Source organism: Stegostoma tigrinum, chromosome 3 (assembly GCF_030684315.1).
Source record: "Stegostoma tigrinum isolate sSteTig4 chromosome 3, sSteTig4.hap1, whole genome shotgun sequence".
NCBI classification, from domain to species: domain Eukaryota; kingdom Metazoa; phylum Chordata; class Chondrichthyes; order Orectolobiformes; family Stegostomatidae; genus Stegostoma; species Stegostoma tigrinum.
The window spans coordinates 90,229,585-90,251,586 of record NC_081356.1 but is presented as its reverse complement, the minus strand read 5'-3'; the positions used below and the strand labels follow the sequence as shown (position 1 = coordinate 90,251,586).

At 39.0% G+C, this 22,002-nt stretch overlaps 1 protein-coding gene across 8 annotated transcripts in view; it reads right to left on the bottom strand.

Moving 5' to 3' along the window:
- Positions 1 to 22,002, bottom strand: part of fam172a (family with sequence similarity 172 member A) — a 534,183-nt gene that overhangs the window by 202,419 nt on the left and 309,762 nt on the right. For all 8 annotated transcript variants that reach the window (XM_048526906.2, XM_059644752.1, XM_048526905.1 and 5 more), the window contains one exon: positions 13,203 to 13,319. In XM_048526906.2, the coding sequence (XP_048382863.1) occupies positions 13,203 to 13,319 (117 nt within the window). The remainder of the gene's footprint in view (positions 1 to 13,202; positions 13,320 to 22,002) is intronic.

The window sequence follows — 22,002 nt, the reverse complement described above, 5'->3', positions numbered from 1 at the left end:
CACATCACAGATGGTGGAGACGACTGTAAAGGTCCAAACAAAATTTGGCCTAGTGTGGAATTAAAGTTGAGTTAAGCTTCATTTTCTTATAGTCGACCTGAAATTTATATTTTACAGATAGTGACTTGAGGGGATGATGGATCAGGTTGTGAGCAGCTGAACGTATGGATCTCGAATGTGACTTTTCAAAAGCAGAAACAGTTGACAGAGACATTGAGATGTGGTTGTCGCTACCCCAGTAGAAGCATATCAAAAAGAAAGTTATGAATTGGACAGACTGCTAAAAAGTAGAAAGAAGTATGAAACAATACTTGTGACATAAACAGTGTTTAAGGCACTGTAATTGCCAGCCAATTCAAATGAAGTTGGTAAATCATGTGGACAGTGCAGTCTGATAATATAGAGGCAGAAATTATCCAGCTTTCCATAACATACACATGGCATGTAGCACTAAAGATGCTTGAAACAACTGTGCAGGAAGCCAGATGGCATAACATCCATGACAAGATGCAGATGGCAAAACAGGTACAGCATACCAACACATGAAGGAGTCATGTCAAATATCACAAGCAGCAAATCCACAAAATGACCAGTCAGTGGCAAGGCTGGATGATTAGTACGACCAGGGAATTCACACACAATGCCCAGACATTCCATGCAGTCAACATCACACAATGTACTGGTGCCTTAGTATCACCCATAATCTTTGACATTATTCATATTGAATATCCATACGAGTGTGAGAATCACAATCTGTATGAGGATAAGCATTTCAGTGACAGTGGGGCAGAATAAGAAATATGTGTGGTAGCAGTGGAAATACTACAGAATTGGAAACACAGGGTGAATGATTTGACACTCAGTTCAGTTAAACAAGATAATATTCAAGAGCAGACATAGTTTATTTGTGTCAAGCTGATGGGAGCTGGGCTGGGGGAAGTTGGAAATCATGGGGTTGTGAATGTCCTACTGAATTTAACATTTAACACATCCTTATTCTTTACATTCCTCACTTGCCAGGTGGCTAAATTAACAGTTATTGGATGTTAAACTACATTTAAAAATGCTTTGTCATATAAATTCAGCTCCTGACTCTCAAAACCAGTTCACCATTGACAAGACACAATTCAGGACCATGATGGAATACTCTCTATTTGCTTGGATGACTGCACCAACAATACTCAAGGAGCTTTACATTATTCAGGATAATGTAGCCTGCTTGAATAGTACCCTATCCACTACCTTAAACATCCGATCTCTTCATTACTGATGCCCAGTGGCAGTATTTACCATCTACAAGATGCATTGCAGTCGCTCACCACATTTGACAAGGATTTTATTAACCTATCACTATGACAAAATCTTTCAATCTGAAAAAAAACTCTACTACCTAGAAGGACAAGGACAGCAGATGCATGGGAAAAAGTTCTCCCCCAAGTTACTCACTATGCAGATGGAATTGCATCACCATTCCTTCATTCACATTGGATCAAAATCCTGGAACTCCCTTCCTAATAACACTGGGTGTTCTACCCGCCATGGATTGTAGATGTTTCAGAAGGCAACTCTTAAGGGTAAGGCAGAATGGCAGTAGATTCCAGTCTTGTCAGTGATGCCAACATCGTGTGAACAAATAAATGTAAAGATACCATGGAAATAAGGAAAGCATTCAACAGCTGATTAGTAAAGCAAGAATAAAAAGAGGAAGTCATTAGATAAGAGAATACTTGTAAAGTTTAGGATAAAACGTTAAAGTATTTGCAGGCACATTTGGAATGGTTTAACTAGCTAAGTAAAAGTGAAAGCCCATTTCGTGCGGTCTTTCATCACAAAAATGAAGGACGGAAGCCACCAAGAACTTGCCATATTGAAAGTTGAGGTAGAAATCATCTTTTATCCATGTTGGAGAACCTCAAAGAAATATATTTTAAAATACATTTTAAATGTTGTACATTTGGAAAATAACATTATCTTCAGGCAGTTGCTTGGAAAATATCAAAATGGGGACAATGAACCCATAAAAAGTTCAAAATATATTCCACATTGCCATCTGGTGGCCAGATTGTGTAATCAGCCTATGTTAGGTTTTATCAGTAGTTTTCGACGAGATGGCTTTTGTACTGGCAAGGTTGTAAAACACAGCAATGTTTGGTGACAGCACATTTTGACAAAACAATACTGGAAATGTAGTACCTTGACATCAAAATTATGAAGCAGATGAAATCAGGGTGCCGACATGAATAATACGAAATAGTGTCATTTAAATGACAGGCATCCACTAAACAGGTCAGATGAAGCTAGAGTTTTCCATTCACTTGCAAGTGAATACTTAAAAACAGGATAAATTTTAATTACTACCAAACTACTTCTTTGCCACTGAAAATTAACTTTTACTGGTGTGGAAATACAGTCTTCAAGTTTTACAGTCCTTCAGGCTTTAATGATTCCTTTTCTTTCTAATCCTTTTAATCTCTTCTTTTCCTTTCCCTGTTTCTGTACGGTGTGATTTGGCATTGCATCAATTAATCCATTTCTTGGATCAGAAAACCCAACTCAATAAGATTTATCATTCTGATTAAAGAGATTTATATATGTTCCATTCTCACACATTCCAATCTTATGTCTGTGTCATGTGACAGTCACATTCAAGACAAACACACTGCACATGTTTCAAGCAGACAGCCACATGTCAAAGTCTAAGTGGTCCCAATGATATCCAGGGAGACATTCTTCAGACAAGGGTGTCTCCAGTCAAATGGAGATTTTGGGTTTGAGAGATGTCTGTACAAAAGCCTATAGAAAATCTTTTATCAAGTATAATATAATAAACAGCTAGTGCCAATATCTTGCTGTTGATTGCAAATCTGTATTGTTATATATGTAACCATAGGACATAAAGAATTCCAATACGTACAACATATTGTTCCATACTTTGTAACAAGAGGGAAAATTCACATCGTGTGAAAAAGGTGACTTGCCTTCATCATTAGTCTGATTCCATTTGCATTCCAGCAGTTTCAACTCTCCACCATTAAGTTTCCCTGCCTCTCTCCCACAGCACCAGGCCCCTGAAAATTCCCTCCCTCACTAGTGTTTAGTCAATGGACACCTTGGACTAATTGTGACCCACCCTCTTGAGAATCTTAGTCGGACATCCCTGAACCATGAGTGACAAGACACTCCTCAACATATATCTGTGCAGGTTCTGGACTGTGATTGCTCAACTTCCTGGGCTGACTCAACAGGACCCTCAGGGTTTACCATGACTCAGGTTCTGGACTGTAGAGATATAGGGTTTCCTGACTGGGGGAGCCCTGATAGGATGTTTGACCATGCCAAGCCTCCAGACTGATGTTGGAGCTACCCTTGATTTATGGTGTAGGGACACCCTTGTCTGAAGAATGTCTCCCTGGATATCATTGGGACCACTTAGACTTTGACATGTGGCTGTCTGCTTGAAACATGTGCAGTGTGTTTGTCTTGAATGTGGCTGTCACATGACACAGACATAAGATTGATGTAGCAATAATGCATACAGCAAAATAGTCACTCACTTGACTGATGACTTCTAACAACCATAGCAAGCTGCCTGATTTTGTTCAGCATCAAAGTCATATAGCAGTACTATGAGTACTTCAGCTCTGGTTGAGGTGCTAACCTGCTGAAAGACATAGTGTGGCAAGGCGGCTGTCAGCATTGATGCTGAGTAGATACTGAGCAAGTAAGCATAAAGACAGCAAAAGAACAGCTCTGACATATGACCCTAGCCCAGTTTGTGTGCTGGGACCCTATGCAAACACACAAAGTGCCTTTGCAGCAACATATCAATGATAGTTGTTAGTGCATTCGAAAGTAGAGAAGTCATAGATGTTTACAGCATAGAAAAAGGGCCTTCAGCCCATTACGTGTGTATTATTCTAATCCCATTTTCTAGCACCTGGATCATATCTATGTGTGCTATGGCACTGTTAGCTGCAAATCTGTTATATGAGTTTCTGCCTGTACCACCCTTTCAGGCAGTGAGATTCAGATTCCCACCTTCTGGTTGAAAGTTTATTTCCTTACATATCCTTTCAACTCCTGCCCCTCACCTTAAATCTATGGCCTTACCAAGGGGAAAAGTCTCTTTCTATCTATCCTATTTATGCACCTCTCCCCACCATTATTTTATACCTCTCAATCACGTTGTCCTCTCAATCTCCTCTGTTTCAAGGAAAACAACCCCAGTCTGTCCAATCTTTCTACAGATCAGGCAACATCCTGGTAAATCAACTCTGCACCCTCTTCAGTATTCTTCCTTTCATGTGGATTCCAGAACTGCACAGAATACTCTATCTGTGGCCAAACCAACATTTTATACATTCCAAGCATAACTTCCCTGCTCTTAAATTCTATGCCTCAACTAATAAACACATGCATCCCATATGCCTTGTTAAATACTTTATCGACCTGTCCCATAAACTTAAGGGACCTTTTAATGTGCACACCATGGTCCATCTGATACTTAGTGTTTCCCAGGGTCCTACTGTTCATGTATTCCCTTGCCTTGTTTGTCCTGCTCAAGCGCACTATCTCATCTTTATCTGGATTAAATTCCATTTGCCACTAATTGATTTCCGACCAGTCTGTCTATATTCTCCTGTAATCTAAGGCTACCTTACTCACAATTATCAACCCACCAATTCTCATATCATCCACTGACTTAGTAATTAAGCCTCCCACATTCTGGGAGGCAAACAGCAGCAGTTTGAAGCTGCATATTAATGAGGTGAGATTTGGTGCTAATGAGGGTGATAACAAGCAATAATTCCATACCTTGCTGGTTCTCAGCAGATATCTTATCTCAATGTCTGGAATTCTGTTGGAAAATGTGACAAGATGTCAAGATTGGCCTTGATGGGCTTCTAATTTGATTCTTGGAGATTTCTCACCATAGAAAACTTTGTTCAGGACCCTATGGGATTCCTCCCATAGCCTTTTGTATAATCTTGAGGCAGTAAATACTTAGAATATTGTACACTGTTTGCACTTACTGCAAGCTGTGTAAACAAACATTTCCGCAAACACACTCATTCCACCATCGATGTTCAGTAGTAACAGTGTGTACCACTTACAGGGTGCACTGCAGAAGTTCACCCAGGGGCTCTTGAATAGCACCAACCAGATTCCCAATCATTAGCATCTAGAAAGGCAAGGACAGCAGATACATGGGAACACCAGCATCTGCACGGTCCCCTCCAAGGCATTGCCATCCTGACTTGACTTATATTGTCGTCCGTTCACTGCCGCCGAGTAAAATCCTGAAACTCCCTCCTTCACAGTATTGTGGGTCTACCAAAAGCAAATGGACTGTAGGGGTTCAAAAAAGCATTTCACCACCACCTTCTCAAGGGCAAGTAGGGATGGCCAAGCCAGCAATACCCACATCCCGTGAATGAAGAAAACAAAACAAACAAATGTGAAAAGATTAACAGATACTAATATGCAAATAGATATAAGATCTGCCAATAATAAAGAACTAAGATGCTTAAACCAGATATTCCCTCAGCTGGAGGAAGGCAGCCTTGGGATCTTATCAGGAGAAGCAGCGTTGTAGATTTAAACAGCGTGCAAGATGTTATCAAGAATCAAGCAGCAGGTATAGGATAAACAAAGGACAACAGCTGAAAAAGTGGCAGCAATGTTACCTGAATGTGAAGCAGTACCATTAAGTTACAGGTAAATAGTCTGTTGGATTATGCTTCCAATGCTTAAGGTTTAACATTCAGTTGGGTGTTAGCTGAACAGCTAGCCTGAAGGCTAACAAGAATCTTGAAATAAATTTATCCATAAAATGTCTCGGCCAAGACACAGCTGACAAGTTTATGCATCCAGACTGCATTGTGTGGGAGTCTGTAGCCAGTCCTACGCATTTGAGTCTGATATTCAAATATCTGGTTAGATCACATCTAGAGTATTATCTTAAGTTCTATGGGACAAAACCTGAGGAAGGATATACAGCACTGACCTTGGAGCAAGAGCCATATATATTTCCTAAACTGACCCTAAATTACATGGAGAGATTACACAAATTAATATTACACATTGTAAAATTTAGAAGATTAAGGGATAATTTAATTAATAGGTATTGAAAGTGTAGGTTCAAGCCCAGGAACAGGAGTAGGTCATTTAGCCTGTCAAGCCTGCTCCACTATTTAATAAGATCATGTCTGATTTAACATGACAATGCTTTTCTGGCATAGAAATCAATTCAGCCAGTTGGTCAGTCCAGCACTAGGGGATGTAGCATCAAAATTAGAGCTGGACATTTGCAAGAACTAAGTTATGAAGTACTTCCACTCATAAATGATAGTGGATCTTATGAACTTTCTTCCACAATGGCAGTGCATGCCAGGTTAATCATCTTTGAAACTGAAACTATGAGACTTCTTTTAAACAAATGTGTCAAGGAAAGGGATGGGGGTAAGAAAATGCATTAAGAAGTATGGGTCTATATAATTCTGTCACAGGTAAGCCACAATCTCATGAAAATTGAGAAACATATGGAAGAAGCTAAATTGCCTACTGCCATCTTATGTTTCTCCAAATGCCATTTGGCCATCATTCATCTAGAAAATGCCCAGTGCCTCCCCACTGTAGCATCTAATTGTTTTGAAAATGATTCTAACTCTTTTCCTCTATCTGAAAGTCCTTTTCATTCATTCATAATTTGTTACATGAAAAGGAATGACATGACATCAGCTCTAAATTTACTTTCTACTATTGTGAATTGATGTCCATTTTTATTGGTTACATAATTTAAAGGGTAGCCAAATTTAGTTTTCCAGTCCTTTAAGTGTCTTATAAGGTTGTCTTTCTAATATTTCCTTTCCAATGCAAAAAGTTCCAAGCTTCTCAAGTATTTCCTTTGATCACAGTGAAAGTCCACCAAAATGTTTTCTAATGTTTTCTTCTGAAAAGCAGTGCATTCGGTGAACATCAAAATTTGAATGCATTAAGACATCCAATGCCAAATTTCAAATGCAAAGATTAAAAGAATGTGGTTGAAATGTTCAATATCATTTAGGATTGACACAGAATGTTTTAACAAGCATATCAAACATTGCTCCTTTCTTGTAAGAGAATTTTTGATCTTGGGGGAAAAAAAAGTTTTGTTATCTTCTTTAATGTTCATTCTTTTTGTTTCTTATGTGAAGTAAACCACAATAGGTACTTTAAATAATCATGCTTGATCCAGAATAATAATGTGTCAGAAACTCTGTTTAGGAACTGGCTTAAAAGTAGAAATGAATGAACATCTGGAGGTATAAATTCATTTGTAAGCAGATGGGTGCTCATCTGCATGAACAGACATGGCACCACAGGCAGTGATGTTGTTATTACCATAACATAGATGCATTCAATACAAAAATCAAAGCAACAGTATATTAACAGTTAAAAGACTGTTGGAAAGTCTCAAGTCAGCTTCAGATATTCACAATGGCTTGTGAGTCTTGAATTATATTACTAATAGGATGGTTATTGCGTCTCTTCGGAGTGCATAGATGGTAACCCAGGATGGGCCTGATGAACAAAGTCTTGCCAAAAAAAGTTATTCACATTAATATGAATACTTTTGGTAGGAAATGTGAGTTGCAAATTAATCCAGGCAAATTTTCCACATGTGAAAAGCACAGGAACAAAGAAATGTCACTATTTTTACATGCTAAAAATGCTATATTACTGCAATTTGTTGTTATTGGACTGCCAAAACAACGTTAGAATCAATATGAGAGGGTAAATTTCTTAAAAAGGAGCATATCCTACAAACTGGAGTATATTTTTGGCATGATATCACTAAAACTTATGAATTCAAATAAAGAACAGTGCCTAATTCTTCATCATAATAGCAGTCAGTAACTTATTGTGCAAATATTAAATAATTTAAAATCATTTAACATTATTACATTTTAAAGCATTTTTCCACCTTCAACTCATTTAAATAGTAAAAGCTGGGTGATAAAAGGAATTATATTATCAGCTGTAATTTCTGAGTTTATTGGTGTTATGAAAATCTTTTGTGGAGTTTATAAAGTCTCGAGCTTTGCAAAACTTGAAAGAAATGGAATATCCTTAGTATACATTCAGTAGCAGTTGTAAATGAAAAGGGCTGTTTTACACTATAAATGGCCAAAGTGGTTGGTTAGCTTAGTTGGCTGCCTGGCTGGTTTGCAATGCAGAAATATACCAACATGTGTCTTCTTTTCAACCTCTGCCCTTGTTAGAGGTGTTGTGAACCTCAGGATAAAACAAGTTGTCTCTCTGGGACTATGGTGACTTTACTTTTCACTAGGAACTGAACTGAAATTGTTCATATGTAATTTTCTTAAAAGCCATTAGAGAGAATAGAGTTTTATTCCATCTCACTAGGCTAGATCCCAGCCTATGCCACAGTGATATTAAAATAAAAGCACAATATTGCAGAAAAGAGCAAAAGCAAATGCTGGAAATCTGGAATAAAATATAAAGTGATGGCAAAACTGAACAGGTCGGGCAGCAACTATAGAGATAGAAACAGAGTTAGCACATCAAATTCAAGATGATTCTTCTTCAGGACTAAAGTGAGGAAACATATGATGTTAATTCTCATTTTGAAAACAAGAGGGAGCATCACTTTGAATAAACGGTAAAATCTGGGATAAACTCAAAGGTTAGATCGATTAAAAGTCAAAGATGTCATGGAATAAAAGGCAAAGGCAGTGGTAATGATTGAAGTAATGAAACAAAACATTGGACCAAAGGAAGTGTCTATGGCACTTTTGCATAAAAGCAAATGCAACAAAACAAGACACAGACTGCCAATTGACAAAAAGACAATGGACGACAAAGTTCATGGACTTGATTACCTATCCAATCCAAACTGACTTCCAGCCAATCTAACTATTTTCACAAACCCACAAAGGACTACTTTACCTATCTTTTGCTCACCTATCCACTCACCAACAGTTTTGAGACCATTAAAACTTCTCTAAATAAGACCGTTAATGTCAGAAAAATGTGGCATGCTCTCTCATTGACCATTTCCTCATATACTTCAGATATTGTTTGGCATTGATTGCATTGATCCATCACCACTGCAACCAGGATCAGAAATCCCAGTTAAATTAATGAAATCTGGTTGGGACATAGAAATTTTTGTGAGCAGCAATGCAATGCACGCAATCAATAATACTAATAGAAAGAAAACAGAAATTGCTAGAAAAAAGATCTGTGGAGAGACAGCAGAGTTAACATTTCAGATCTGGTGTTCAGACGAAGGGTTAGTAAAACTGAAAGCAGACTTAACCGTCAGGTTCACTAACCCTTCCTCAGAACACCAGATCTGAAATGTTAACTCAGCTTTCTGTCTTAAGATGCAACCAGACCTGCTGAGTTCCTCCAGCAATTTCTGTTTTTGTTTCAGGCTTCCAGCACCTGCAGTCCTTTATTTTTGTTTCCCCAATACCAACAGGAAGACATGGGCCATGGCATATGTAAGTAAAAATGTGGCATTGCTGGCAAGGCCAGCATTTATTGCTCATCCTCAATAGCTGTTGGACTAAGAGCTGGCTGGGCCATTTCAGACAGAAGCTAAGATTCAGCTACATTGCTGGGGTTCTAGTATCACACGTAGGGTAGCCAGCTTCTGTTTAGAAGTGAAAGTTTGTTTCACTTCTACCTCTTTCAGTTTACATGGGAGTTTGAATTTAGTGTAAAAATTACTGCTCTGGTTTCTCTCTAAATTTCTGTTTCTTCGTTTTCAGATAACAGTAATCCAGTATTCTGTTAGTCACACTAACCCGAGACTCCTTGTTTCTTATGTTCAAGTACCACTTCATTTGGTCTTGCACCATGAGACTTCTAGTAATTTAATTTCTCCTGCACTCAATACTATTAGAAACCTTCCCTTTTGATCTTCTTTCATACACATCTTTCAGTTGTTCAAAACATTTGTATTTCCAATATTACCTGATTCTGATGTAAGGTCATGGATGCAAAATGTTGGTTAGAATTTTATAAAGGACCCAGTGATACGGACTATCGTACAATTTTTGGTAGAACTGGTTAAGAAATCCAGTAAGGCCAACCTCAATTTTGGAAGCATCTCACTCCACCCTTTATGTTTTTCATTAGTGGCAGAGCGAGTTCCTCACTAGGGAACTCTGAGTTGCCAATTAAGGGGGAATTTGGTTGTTAAATGTTTTGTTAATGACCCAACTCACCATGTTAGTACTGGCTGTCCCCAGGTTGGGGTGTGATGGCCTAGTGGTATTAATCCAGAGACCCAGATAATGCTCTAGGCCTGAAACATCAGCTTTTATGCTCCTAAAATGCTGCTTGGCCCGCTGTGTTCATCCAGATCCACACTTTGTTAAGCCCGATAATGTTCTGGGGTCCCAGGTTCGAATCCCACCACAACAGTTGGTGGGATTTGAATTCAATAAATATCTGGAATTAAGAATCTAATGATGACTGTGAATCCATTGCAATTGTCCAGAAAAACCCATCTGGTTCACTAATGTCCTTTAAGGAAGGAGACATCCATCCTTACCTGGTCTGGCTTACATGTGACCCCAGACCTACAGCAATGTGGTTGACTCTTAACTGCCTTCTGGCTACTTATGGATGGGCAATAAATGCTGCCGGGCCCAGTGACGCCCTCATGCGGTGAATGAGTAAAGAAAAAGAGGGTTCCATCCTTGAGTCAGTTCGCAAGTCAATTTGTATGCGAGTTGGAACAGAACTATATAAAATAGCCATTTGTAAGAACAGGAAATGTTTGCTTGCCAGATCTTTAAAATTACACCCTGGCATAAAATCACTTTCCTAATGTGAGCATTTGTAGACCAGGGACACCCTATATTGCTTTTAATATTACCAAACATACTAGAGCTCAACAAAATGGCACTTACAAATCAGAGCAGATACATGGTGAATGCAGCTTACCATTTGTTCTAAAGGACCTCTATTTTCCGTGTGACCAAACTGCATCCCAGGGCATGATCCATGGGCACCAATCATATGCACCCGTTGTCCATGGTCATTGCTTCTCTCTACAGATGTTACCTGAGATTCTCTGGCAGAATTTTTTTTTGGCTCAGTGCTTGTGCCTGATTTGGCAGGATATGGATGTTTCAGCATCCTCATAGGATACGGTTCTAGTTCTTTCTGTGGGCCAGGATCTTGTATGGGGTCAGCAGCCTAATATCAGACATACTTCCACTGTTACAGGTTCTCTCTTCCCTGGTTTGGATCAGGCTGCCAGGGAATAAGGGCTTGGCTTGGAACAGCACTCCCATCCTTCGCACCACTCTGTCTACCTGGATCTCCAGCACCCTGTCAGTCAATCACAGAGCCATACTGCCATTCTCTGACATCTTCAGCATATGTCCTTGATTGAGCAGGGCAGCTTCGGAGTACCAATGCTCATCCTGGTGCCCAATGGTCTTTAAAAGATGGCACGGCTGCAAGAGGTACCAATCTTTCGGCAAATATCTGCTCATTGGCTAGTTGTATTGGGGAGGGCATGTGGTTGGATGGGGCTGGAATTAGATGTGATGAACACCATAGGGATGGGGCAGGTGGTTAATGAGGGGTGTTTGATAAGAAAATCCAAAAGGCCTCGTGGTGGAAATCCCTCCAAAAAACTCAACACAACTTGGACTTAGCCGAAGAAATGTAGGATTCAGTCAGTTTACTCTATATATCACCCTACCTACTCAGCATTTCCAGCATTTTCTATTTTTATTGCTATTATCAATGCTTGGCTTGTAGTCCTGGAATTCTAGTATATTCTAAAGTGAGTAGTAAAGGCCGGACTATGTCTGTTATGTGTAAGGAACTTCCAGTTACACAAATTCCATTCTTCTCAGTTGTTGCTGGCTACCACTACCTATGAGTCATTCATTTCAAATTACAAATAGACTTGGTGCATTGAAGGCTATCTGAAGATTTTTTAAAGTGTGAATATCCAGTTTCTAGACACAACTCTTTCGGTTACTTTTGGTTGTCCACTTCATTAAATATCATCCCTGATCTGCATTTCAGCTTCAAATACTCACCTTTGCTTACTATCCCTTGATAGCTGACAAATAACTTGTAACTTATCTAAATTAGGGATAGAGCCTCAAGTCCATTATGAATGCCAGCCACTTATCATATGCTTGAAGCTGTCCAAAAATAATTTTCTCATAAAGTAGGAGTGAACATGACTACGTTTCAATGATTTCTGAGATCTTTGAAATTGAAACTTGACTACACTAGTCAGGATAATAAAATGTGAGGCTGGATGAACACAGCAGGCCAAGCAGCATCTCAGGAGCACAAAAGCTGACGTTTCGGGCCTAGACCCTTCATCAGAGAGGGGGATGGGGGGAGGGAACTGGAATAAATAGGGAGAGAGGGGGAGGCGGACCGAAGATGGAGAGTAAAGAAGATAGGTGGAGAGGGTGTAGGTGGGGAGGTAGGGAGGGGATAGGTCAGTCCAGGGAAGACGGACAGGTCAAGGAGGTGGGATGAGGTTAGTAGGTAGCTGGGGGTGCGGCTTGGGGTGGGAGGAAGGGATGGGTGAGAGGAAGAACCGGTTAGGGAGGCAGAGACAGGTTGGACTGGTTTTGGGATGCAGTGGGTGGGGGGGAAGAGCTGGGCTGGTTGTGTGGTGCAGTGGGGGGAGGGGATGCACTGGGCTGGTTTAGGGATGCAGTAGGGGAAGGGGAGATTTTGAAACTGGTGAAGTCCACATTGATACCATATGGCTGCAGGGGTCCCAGGCGGAATATGAGTTGCTGCTACCTACTAACCTCATCCCACCTCCTTGACCTGTCCGTCTTCCCTGGACTGACCTATCCCCTCCCTACCTCCCCACCTACACCCTCTCCACCTATCTTCTTTACTCTCCATCTTCGGTCCGCCTCCCCCTCTCTCCCTATTTATTCCAGTTCCCTCCCCCCATCCCCCTCTCTGATGAAGGGTCTAGGCCCGAAACGTCAGCTTTTGTGCTCCTGAGATGCTGCTTGGCCTGCTGTGTTCATCCAGCCTCACATTTTATTATCTTGGAATCTCCAGCATCTGCAGTTCCCATTATCTCTGATACAGTAGTCAGGGATTTCTTGATTATAATTAATATGGTTATAATATCTCGTAAGTTCCTGTAAATGGTCCAGTCTTAACTGCATGGATCCTACCTCCTGCATCCAGTCCAGTACAGATTTTCCAGCATCTTGGTGCCACACATTATGGACAGAATCTGTCAATGCCACAGAGATCACTTTGCTCTTCACTTCTGCTTCCCGATGAATCATCTGCATTATAGAAAACACGTTAAATGAGACCAAGTGCAATTGCAATAACTTCACACTTTCAATGATTGTTACCCACCTACAGAGCAAAGAAAATCTCCTACAATACAAAAGAATCACTGCTAATAAATTAAAAGCAATTGAAGAAGGAACTGTGCAATGAACAACGATAACATTTCATTATTACAGGAGATAATAATTGAGCAAGATTAGTTGTTAAAATACAGTCTCAGTAATATACTCTCAGATGAGATTTTTAATGTTTCTCATTGTTAGTGTAAATTCTTTTTTGCATGTTTTGGAATTGAATAATCAAATCTAACCATCCAACCTACATTACTGTAAACTGCTCTTTAAAGATTGGCTTCACATGGATTAGGACACTAGTTATTAGAATTTATGCTTCCAACATAGAAATTAATATTTCAAAGATTTTTAACATTCCTGCGTTATAATACATATGCTTTTATAACATGGTCTTTGTGACATTCAAACACCATGGGAAAATTTTAACATCCTGTTTGTCCAGAGCTATTGGATTATATTTACTACTCTGGTTTGGTTTACTCTCCATTAAATTGGAGAAATATTGAGATGTAAAACTGATACTCCATCCAAGTTTGTGAGCTGTTCTCTTGGTAGGTTGGATTTAATTACTAACTTGACAGCTCACAGTAACTTATCAAAAATGAATAAGGAGCTTCAAGTTTACTGTGAATTCAGGCCATTTATTGTGTGCTTGAACCTGGCCATATTTTTAATATTATATATTTATTTATTTATTTATTTTTTTATATTGATACCTTTATACTTTTACAAACATCAAGTCAGAACTGTTTCTATGGTTGGTTTTAGCATTCAATATTCAAAAGGAAATGAGCAAGGTTATTCTTCAGTTATCTCAAAATGCAGTCTTCTTCCCAAGGAATTTTCTATACAAAGAGAGGAGGTGGAATACCTATGCTTTTTTTTATCTCTTCTCTCCTCACTTTCTAAGGCCCCAAACACTCCTTCCAGGTAAATGATTTACACGTACTTATTTCAATAATTTGCTTCTCATAATGTGGTCTTCTTCACTTTGAGAGAATCAAATGTGGATCTGGTAACCTCTGTTCAGTCCACAAGCATGGCTCCAAGCATAAAATGATAGGCCTGTCGTTCTGATTCTCCACCTTGCCCTCATACTGACATTCCTGTCTTCAAGTTGACTGTATTATTGAAGCTTAATGTAAGCCTGAAGAACAGCACCTCATCTTTTAATTAAATAACATACAGTCTTTCTGACTCAATACCAAGTTGAACAATTTCAGAACATAATATCTGCTCCCATTTTGTTTCCTTGGCATGTTTTTCCCTTTTTTTTGCTTTCAGAGATGCACACGTGCTCTTGTTATACCTTTCATCTGTTTCTTTTATTGACCCATTACCACTCCCTGTACTAGAAGACTATTATTTCTGTTTTCAACCTCTGCAATCTTTCACCCTGGCACAGACATTCCTTCTGCCCTTGTCCCACCCACCCTGTGCTTAAATTCTAACATATCTTTAACTTCTCCCAGTACTGATGCAAATCAGACCTAAAATTATTTCTCTCACCATGGATGCTGTCATATCCTACTGAGCTTTTCCAGAAATTTCTGTCTTAATTTTGCTCAGGAAAATAGAGGAAAAACAGGCACCAAAACTTCCAAGGTAGGAAGGTCAAGACAGAAGTAGGTTATTTAATTCCTTGAATATTTTCCGATATTCAGTGAGGTCATGCCTATTGTGCAAGCTAACTTCCTATACACACCTTTGTCACGCATCTTCGATACCTTCAGTTAGCAAAATCACAGGTTTAACTAATTTCTAGAAGAGTTCCAAACTTGTAAATACTACTAGTAGAAAGATGACAAAATTGAAAAATATGATAATTTATTTCAGTCATAATCTCCCCATTTAGTTACACAAAGCACCCTGGCAGACAATTACTAATTACAGATGACGGTAACCTATAGCATTCAGCTTTCTATTTCATAGTTGAAATACTCTGCCTGCTTTTTCTAGAATTTTGACATTTCCCGTGAGCAGTTTGACTTGCTGACAGTGAGGATTGATGATGAAACAATGACTTGTGCTCAGAGAATGTTTTCAATGTAGCATCTCTTCTAATCCTGAGATCTACATATGGAGCATATTCTACTTTCTGATTAAGTAGAAGTGTCTTGCATCTTCTTGAGTTTGCATTCTGTGGATATTTTGGTAACTATTGTGAAAGTCTGTCACTGAGACAAAGCCCCAAAGATGGTAATTGAGTAAGGCTCATACAGCCTGGAAACAGACCCTTTGATCCAAATGGTCCATGCCAACCATGTACCCAAACTAAGCTAGTCCTACCATTTGGCACATGTCCCTACAAATCTTTCCTAATCATGTACTTAGCCAAATGTCGTTTAAATGTTGTAACTGTATCTACATCCAACACTTCCTTTGGCAATTCATTCTACACATGAACCACTCTGTGTAAAAATGTTGCCTCTCATAAACTTTTTAAATCTTTCTCCTCTCACCTTAGAAATATGCCTCTAATTTTGAATAATTTACCTTAGAGAAAAGACTTTTGCTATTCAACTTATCACCTTTTGTGATGTTATAAACCTTTATAATGTCACCCCTCAACTTCCTAAGCTCCACTGAAAAAAGTCCCAGGCTTTCCAGCCTATTTTTATAACTTAAACCCTCAACTCCTGGCAACATCCTGGAAAATCTTCTCTGAACCCTCTCCAGTTTAATACTATCTTTCCTATAGCAGAGTGGCCAGAACTGCAAACAGTACTCCAAAAGAAGCCTCACCAATGTTCTGTGTAACCTCAACATGACATCCCCACTCCTACATTCTTAAAGGTCTCAGCAATGAAGGCAAGCGCACTAAACACATTCTTAACCAGCCTGTCTCCCTGTGACACAAATTTCGAAGAATTATGTAATTGTAACCCTTGGTCTCTCTGTTCCACAACACTACCAGGGTCTAACCATTAATTGTATAAATCTTGCCCTTTGTTTGTTTTACCAAAATGTGATACTTTACATTTATCCAAATTAAACTGCATCTGCCACTCCTCAGCCTATTGACCCAATTGATCAAGGTCTCTTTGCAATCTTAGGTAACCTTCTTCATTGTCCATTTTACTGCCAATTTTGCTGTCATCCACACACTTACTGACCATGCCTCCTATATTCTCATCCAAATCATTTATATAAAAGACAAACAAAAGTGGGCCCAGTACCGAACCTTGTGGAACACCGCTGGTTACAGGCCTTCAGTTCAAAAAAACAACCTTTTACCTCCACACTCTGTCTTTACTACAAAACCAATTTTGGATCCAATTTGCAAGCTCACCTTGAATCCCATCTGATCTAACTTTACTAATTAATCTACTATGCAGAACCTAATCGAAGGTTTTACTAAAGTACATGTAAACAACACCTATAGCTCTGCCCTGATCAATCTTTTTGGCTACTTCCTCAATCAAGTTTGTGAGACATGATTTGGTTACGTCCTCAATCAAGTTTGTGAGACATGCGGCATTTTCAGTGTTGGAGCTGGTTTCCTCAAATACTAGGAGCAGTAATTACTGTTTTATAAACTATTGTGTTGTTTTGGAATTTTGATGAAAAAATATCAAAACAACGGCATTTTAAAAAGGAGGAAGAGAGATAAAAGTAGTGACCACATGGAAAGGGAATCAAACGGAGAAATAAACCTGCACTGCTGTTTGACCCAATAGTGAATCTGCACAGCTGACTGCCTCTGCTGTTTGATTTCAAGTGTCTCAGTTCATGCTTGGAAAATTAAAATTCCCTACTATTACAACCCAATTTTTCTTACATATATTTGAGATCTTTCCACTTCAAGGTGATACTCCCTTTCTTATTTCTAATTTCAACCCATATATTTTCTCTGACTGATCCTTCAGAAGCATCCTCTCTAATTACAGTGGAATTGCTTTTTTAAAATTAAAAACAGCACTCCCTCTTCTCTGAGAGATAGTTGGAACTGCAGATGCTGGAGAATCTGATAACAAGGTTTAGAACTGCTCCTGCTCCTCTGATGCTGCTTGGCCTACTGTGTTCATCCAGCTCTACTCCTTCTTCTCTCTTGCCTCCCTTTCTATCCTTCCTACACCATCTAAAACTTGGAACTTTGATCTGTTGCTCCTGTCCTTCCCTCAAGCTAATTTCTGTAATAGCTACGATATCCCAATCCTATTTTCCGATACATGCACTGAATTCATCAGACTTACTTGTAAGACCTCTGGCATTGAAATAAATGCAGTTGAATTCTTCATAGTTACCTTGTTCTCTGGCTCGGTCTTGTCTGTCTTTTTCAATTAACTTGTTCTTTTCTCATTCAGAGCCATTTTCATCTGTCGTTCTATTTTCATTGCTAATCAGAAATCCTTCAATCGACTCTCTTAAGTTTACAGGCTCCTGAAACAGAACTAACAAATCTCCCCACCGGGATATTGGTCTTTTTCCAGTTCAGGTGAAACCCTTCCCTTTTGAAAAGGCCTTTTCTATCCCAGAAGAGATCCCAATGATCAAAGAATCTTAATCTCTGTGCATTGCACCATCTCTTCAGCCAATCATTTATCTGCTCTAATCTTTTATTCCTTCCATCATTAGAACTTGGCACTGGGAGTAAACCACAGATGATTACTTTTGAGTTTCTGTTCTTTAACCTTCTACTTAACCTCTTATATTCAATCTGCAAAGCCATAACCCTTTCTCTAATAACATTACTCCTATGAATGTGTACAACAACTTCTGGCTTCTCACCCTCCTCTTTGACAATATGCTTAAAACATTTTGAGACGACCTTAATTCTGGCATCAGGAAAGCAAAATACTACCCTAGATTCACATTCACTGCCACACAATCTCCTATCTGTGTGCCTGACAGGAGAGTCCCCCACAGCTATTATCCTTTTCAATTTTGACAAATCCAACTCAACAATAATATTCAGAGATAGTTGGAACTGCAAAGACTGGAGAATCTGAGATAACAAGGTGTAGAATTGGATGAACACAGCAGGTCCAGCAGCATCAGAGGAGCAGGAAGGCTGACATTTGGGGCCTAGAAAAAGGGCCTAGGCCTGAAACTTCAGCCTTCCTGGTCCTCTGATGCTGCTTGGCCTGCTATGTTGATCCAGCTCTACACCTTGTTATCTCAGCATTGTATTCATTAGTAATGTTTCTCCTCCAGTAATATTTCGAAAATCTCATTGTTTTCATTAAACAAATGATAATGCTTATAGAAGGTATGGCCAAGGACGTCTACAGGAACATTCCTGGACATAGTAAGGGCATTCTTACTCATTAAGAATTGTTCTTCTGCCAAGATAGCAAAGTTCTGTATGATTATGTAAGCTCATAATGGAAAAGAGAAGTTGAGACATATTGGAAATCTGCCGACTCGTCTTACTAATAGTCACAAAACTAGATTGGTCTACAAAATATTAGCATACACGTGACTGCAGTCATACTTGAAGGCAATTTGCAAAGATTTCCCTTGGACTTGCATAAGAATGGTGCATCTGGTGATATATTGATAGGATTCATCCTGATAGCTCACTGCATCCATGCAAGCACAGGCTGCCCAAGACATCACAAAAACAATATCACTTGGCATCCTATTAACCTCTAAATGATTCTGGATAATATGCATAGGCTGCATGGTTTAGAAGGTTGCAACAACTAGTTTTAAACAAGTCTTACATATATACTGTGAAGGAATTCTTCATTTTTGGAAAGGCCAAAGAAGACCTACATATTGAGAGCAGTACCCTGCCCATGTGCCATTTTGATATTGCTAGCTGGTCCACCAAAGTACTGCTCAAGGAAGCCAATGACAGTTGCAATAGGTTACTAAATAATGGTAATCTTGATGTGTATGAATATGTTTATTTGAAACTCACAAACTTAGCAACTCAAAGCTGAGTTCAGTTCCTGTAAGTTCAATTTTGATGACAGTACGTACACCCAAATCAATGGTGTTGCAATGGGATCTCCCAGAGTTGTTAACATGTTAATCAGTTACCATGAGAAGTATGCTTTTGACGGGATACAAATCTCCTTAGTATAATTCCAAGATATAACTGACATATTTGCATCGTATGAATCGACAGCTGCATCAGAAATATCTTTACATAGCTTAATAAACTCCATCCTGCACTCAAATTTACCACTGAAATGAGGCTATCAAAGGAGGTCCCTTTCCTCGATGTATTTGTGGAAAGATCAATCTTATCAGCAACATTGTGAATAGAACCCCAGCCATCTGCTTGCTTTGTACATTTGATGCTGAGATCAGGCGTATCAAAAATATCCTGCCTGATAATGCCTACCTTGATCACTTACCATGTATAGCACAAACTCAGAAAATAATTCCAGCAGGGCAATTTCAACCCTGAAAGGATTCCAGTCTATCACATATTAGCCTGCAAACAGAAGATGTCTCAAATGCTTGATAAACAAGTAAAGCTGGTTATCCAAATTAATATTTTGTATTAAACATATGAATGGTATTCTCCATTAATAGCTTTTTGCTCTTAAGTCAAAAAAATGTCATGCCTGCTACGCAAATGGCTAATGTGGTGTATACATTTTAGTGGTGTGATTTCAGGTATATAATCCCAATGACTGACCAAACGTATCAAACAACACATCTCTTTTACTTTCTACAGCATGCTAGCCAGACTCAGACAGCAGATGGAAATCACAAAACACTGTCTAACATTAGATGTGATCCTGCTATTGAGCAACATTTACTGCATAATCCTAACTGTGCTAAGAACTATACCAGAAACTAATATAGCAGTAGCTCTTGTCGTGTGATGCATTTCTCTGTGTACACAGAGGACCCTTTATTGAGACAGAGGACCCTGTTCTTTGTAGACAAAAGGAATATGTTTACAGATTTCATCTTTTTCGATACGGAAATCGTTACTGAGACAACAAATTGTCATTACCAATCAAACCCTACCTACCTGGTCTATGTTTGTTCAGCTAAACAAGATCAACAGTTCATAATTCCTGCTGTACCTCCATGCCAATCATGGTGTAAATAATGAGCCCCCTTTTCTCATGGTGTACTCAGAGAAGAGTAAAACACAGCAAATAAGTCTTTATCAGCAAATAGAGACAAAATGTAATTCTCTTTGTGTAGCATTTTCTTCATGATTATTACTGGTAAATTAAGTTACCTCCTATAATATATCTGCTATAGTTTATAAATATATTTCATTTAGTTTATTTTGTTAACCTTTTCCGCACTACTGTATGACATAAAAATTGATTGCTTTCTTGGAAGTTTGTTCTGTCCAGAAGACATAATAGTCTGAGCTTTGGCATCTTTCAGAATAGTTAGTATCTAGCAGTCGATACCTAAAATGCCGATTTTTAATAAAATATTATTTTGGATGTTTTCAATCTCACTTTAAAACATGTCTTCTAAAAATGGCTGTCTCCATCTAACAAATATTGAATCAATGTATCAAACTGATGTGGTCACTAGAGACCAGAAATTTTAAAAAATGCAATAAAGCATATAATATTAAGAAAAGTATATCATTTAATGAGCATTTTTGTTTTCTAATATTATTTTTCAATAAACAGCAGTAACCACTCATAATTATTAATTGCCTTGAGTGAGCACCAATGACCAGAAGCTGAGTGTGATGTCCGTGTTTGTGAAACACAAAAATTCATCAAACAGAGTAGGTCTGAAGTAAAAACAATATAAATTAAATATAAGTAGGGAACACACTGGAATGATATCATAACCTGATCTCCAGTTTCAGAAATAGCTATAAACTGCAAGGGTCTCACCCTCTTCATAAACATTTGAGTCTTTGATTAGTTCCCACATTGTGATCGCTTCCAAGTCCCTGTTACCTTCAATATATCACTCCATCAGGAAAGACAAAACACCAAGTGCCCCCTGTATTCTGATAAAAGCTCACTGACCTGAATATTGGCCCAAAAGTTCTGATGACTAGATATTTAGCGCAGCAATGTAGACTAGAGTTAAATGCTGGGACCATGAGGAATCCTGGCTCAGCTCATTCCAAATGAATTGCCCGGGAAACTTAAAATACTGATAGGCATTTCCTGAGCCTGGAAGCCAGTCAGAAAACCGCTTCAGGTTCTATAATTCAATGGGTTCCTATTCATTTGAGTTTAATAGAAATAATGGAATGTTAAAGGGTCAAAAACGCGATGTAAATCCTGGGTAACTTTTAAACTGCAGCCCTGACTCACCACTGACTCCACCAATTGAAATATCCCAAGATAACACCACACCAGACCTGACATCCTGACATTTCTTTGACCCCATTAGATTAGATTAGATTAGATTCCCTACAGTGTGGAAACAGGCCCTTTGGCCCAACAAGTCCACACCGCCCTTTGAAGCATCCCACACAGACCCATAGACAGGGCAACCTTTCCCCTTGGTCTACTGAAACCTGGTCCAACCCCAACAATCATCCCCTCGTGACCTGGCACCCACACCTCACCTAACAGTCCTGGACCCACCATGAATATACTTCCCAAACATACCCTAAGCACTCAACCATTTACCTGGGTCCATTTGCCTCACTACTTGACACTACCATCTCACTCGCATGCACTATACACCTTCACTC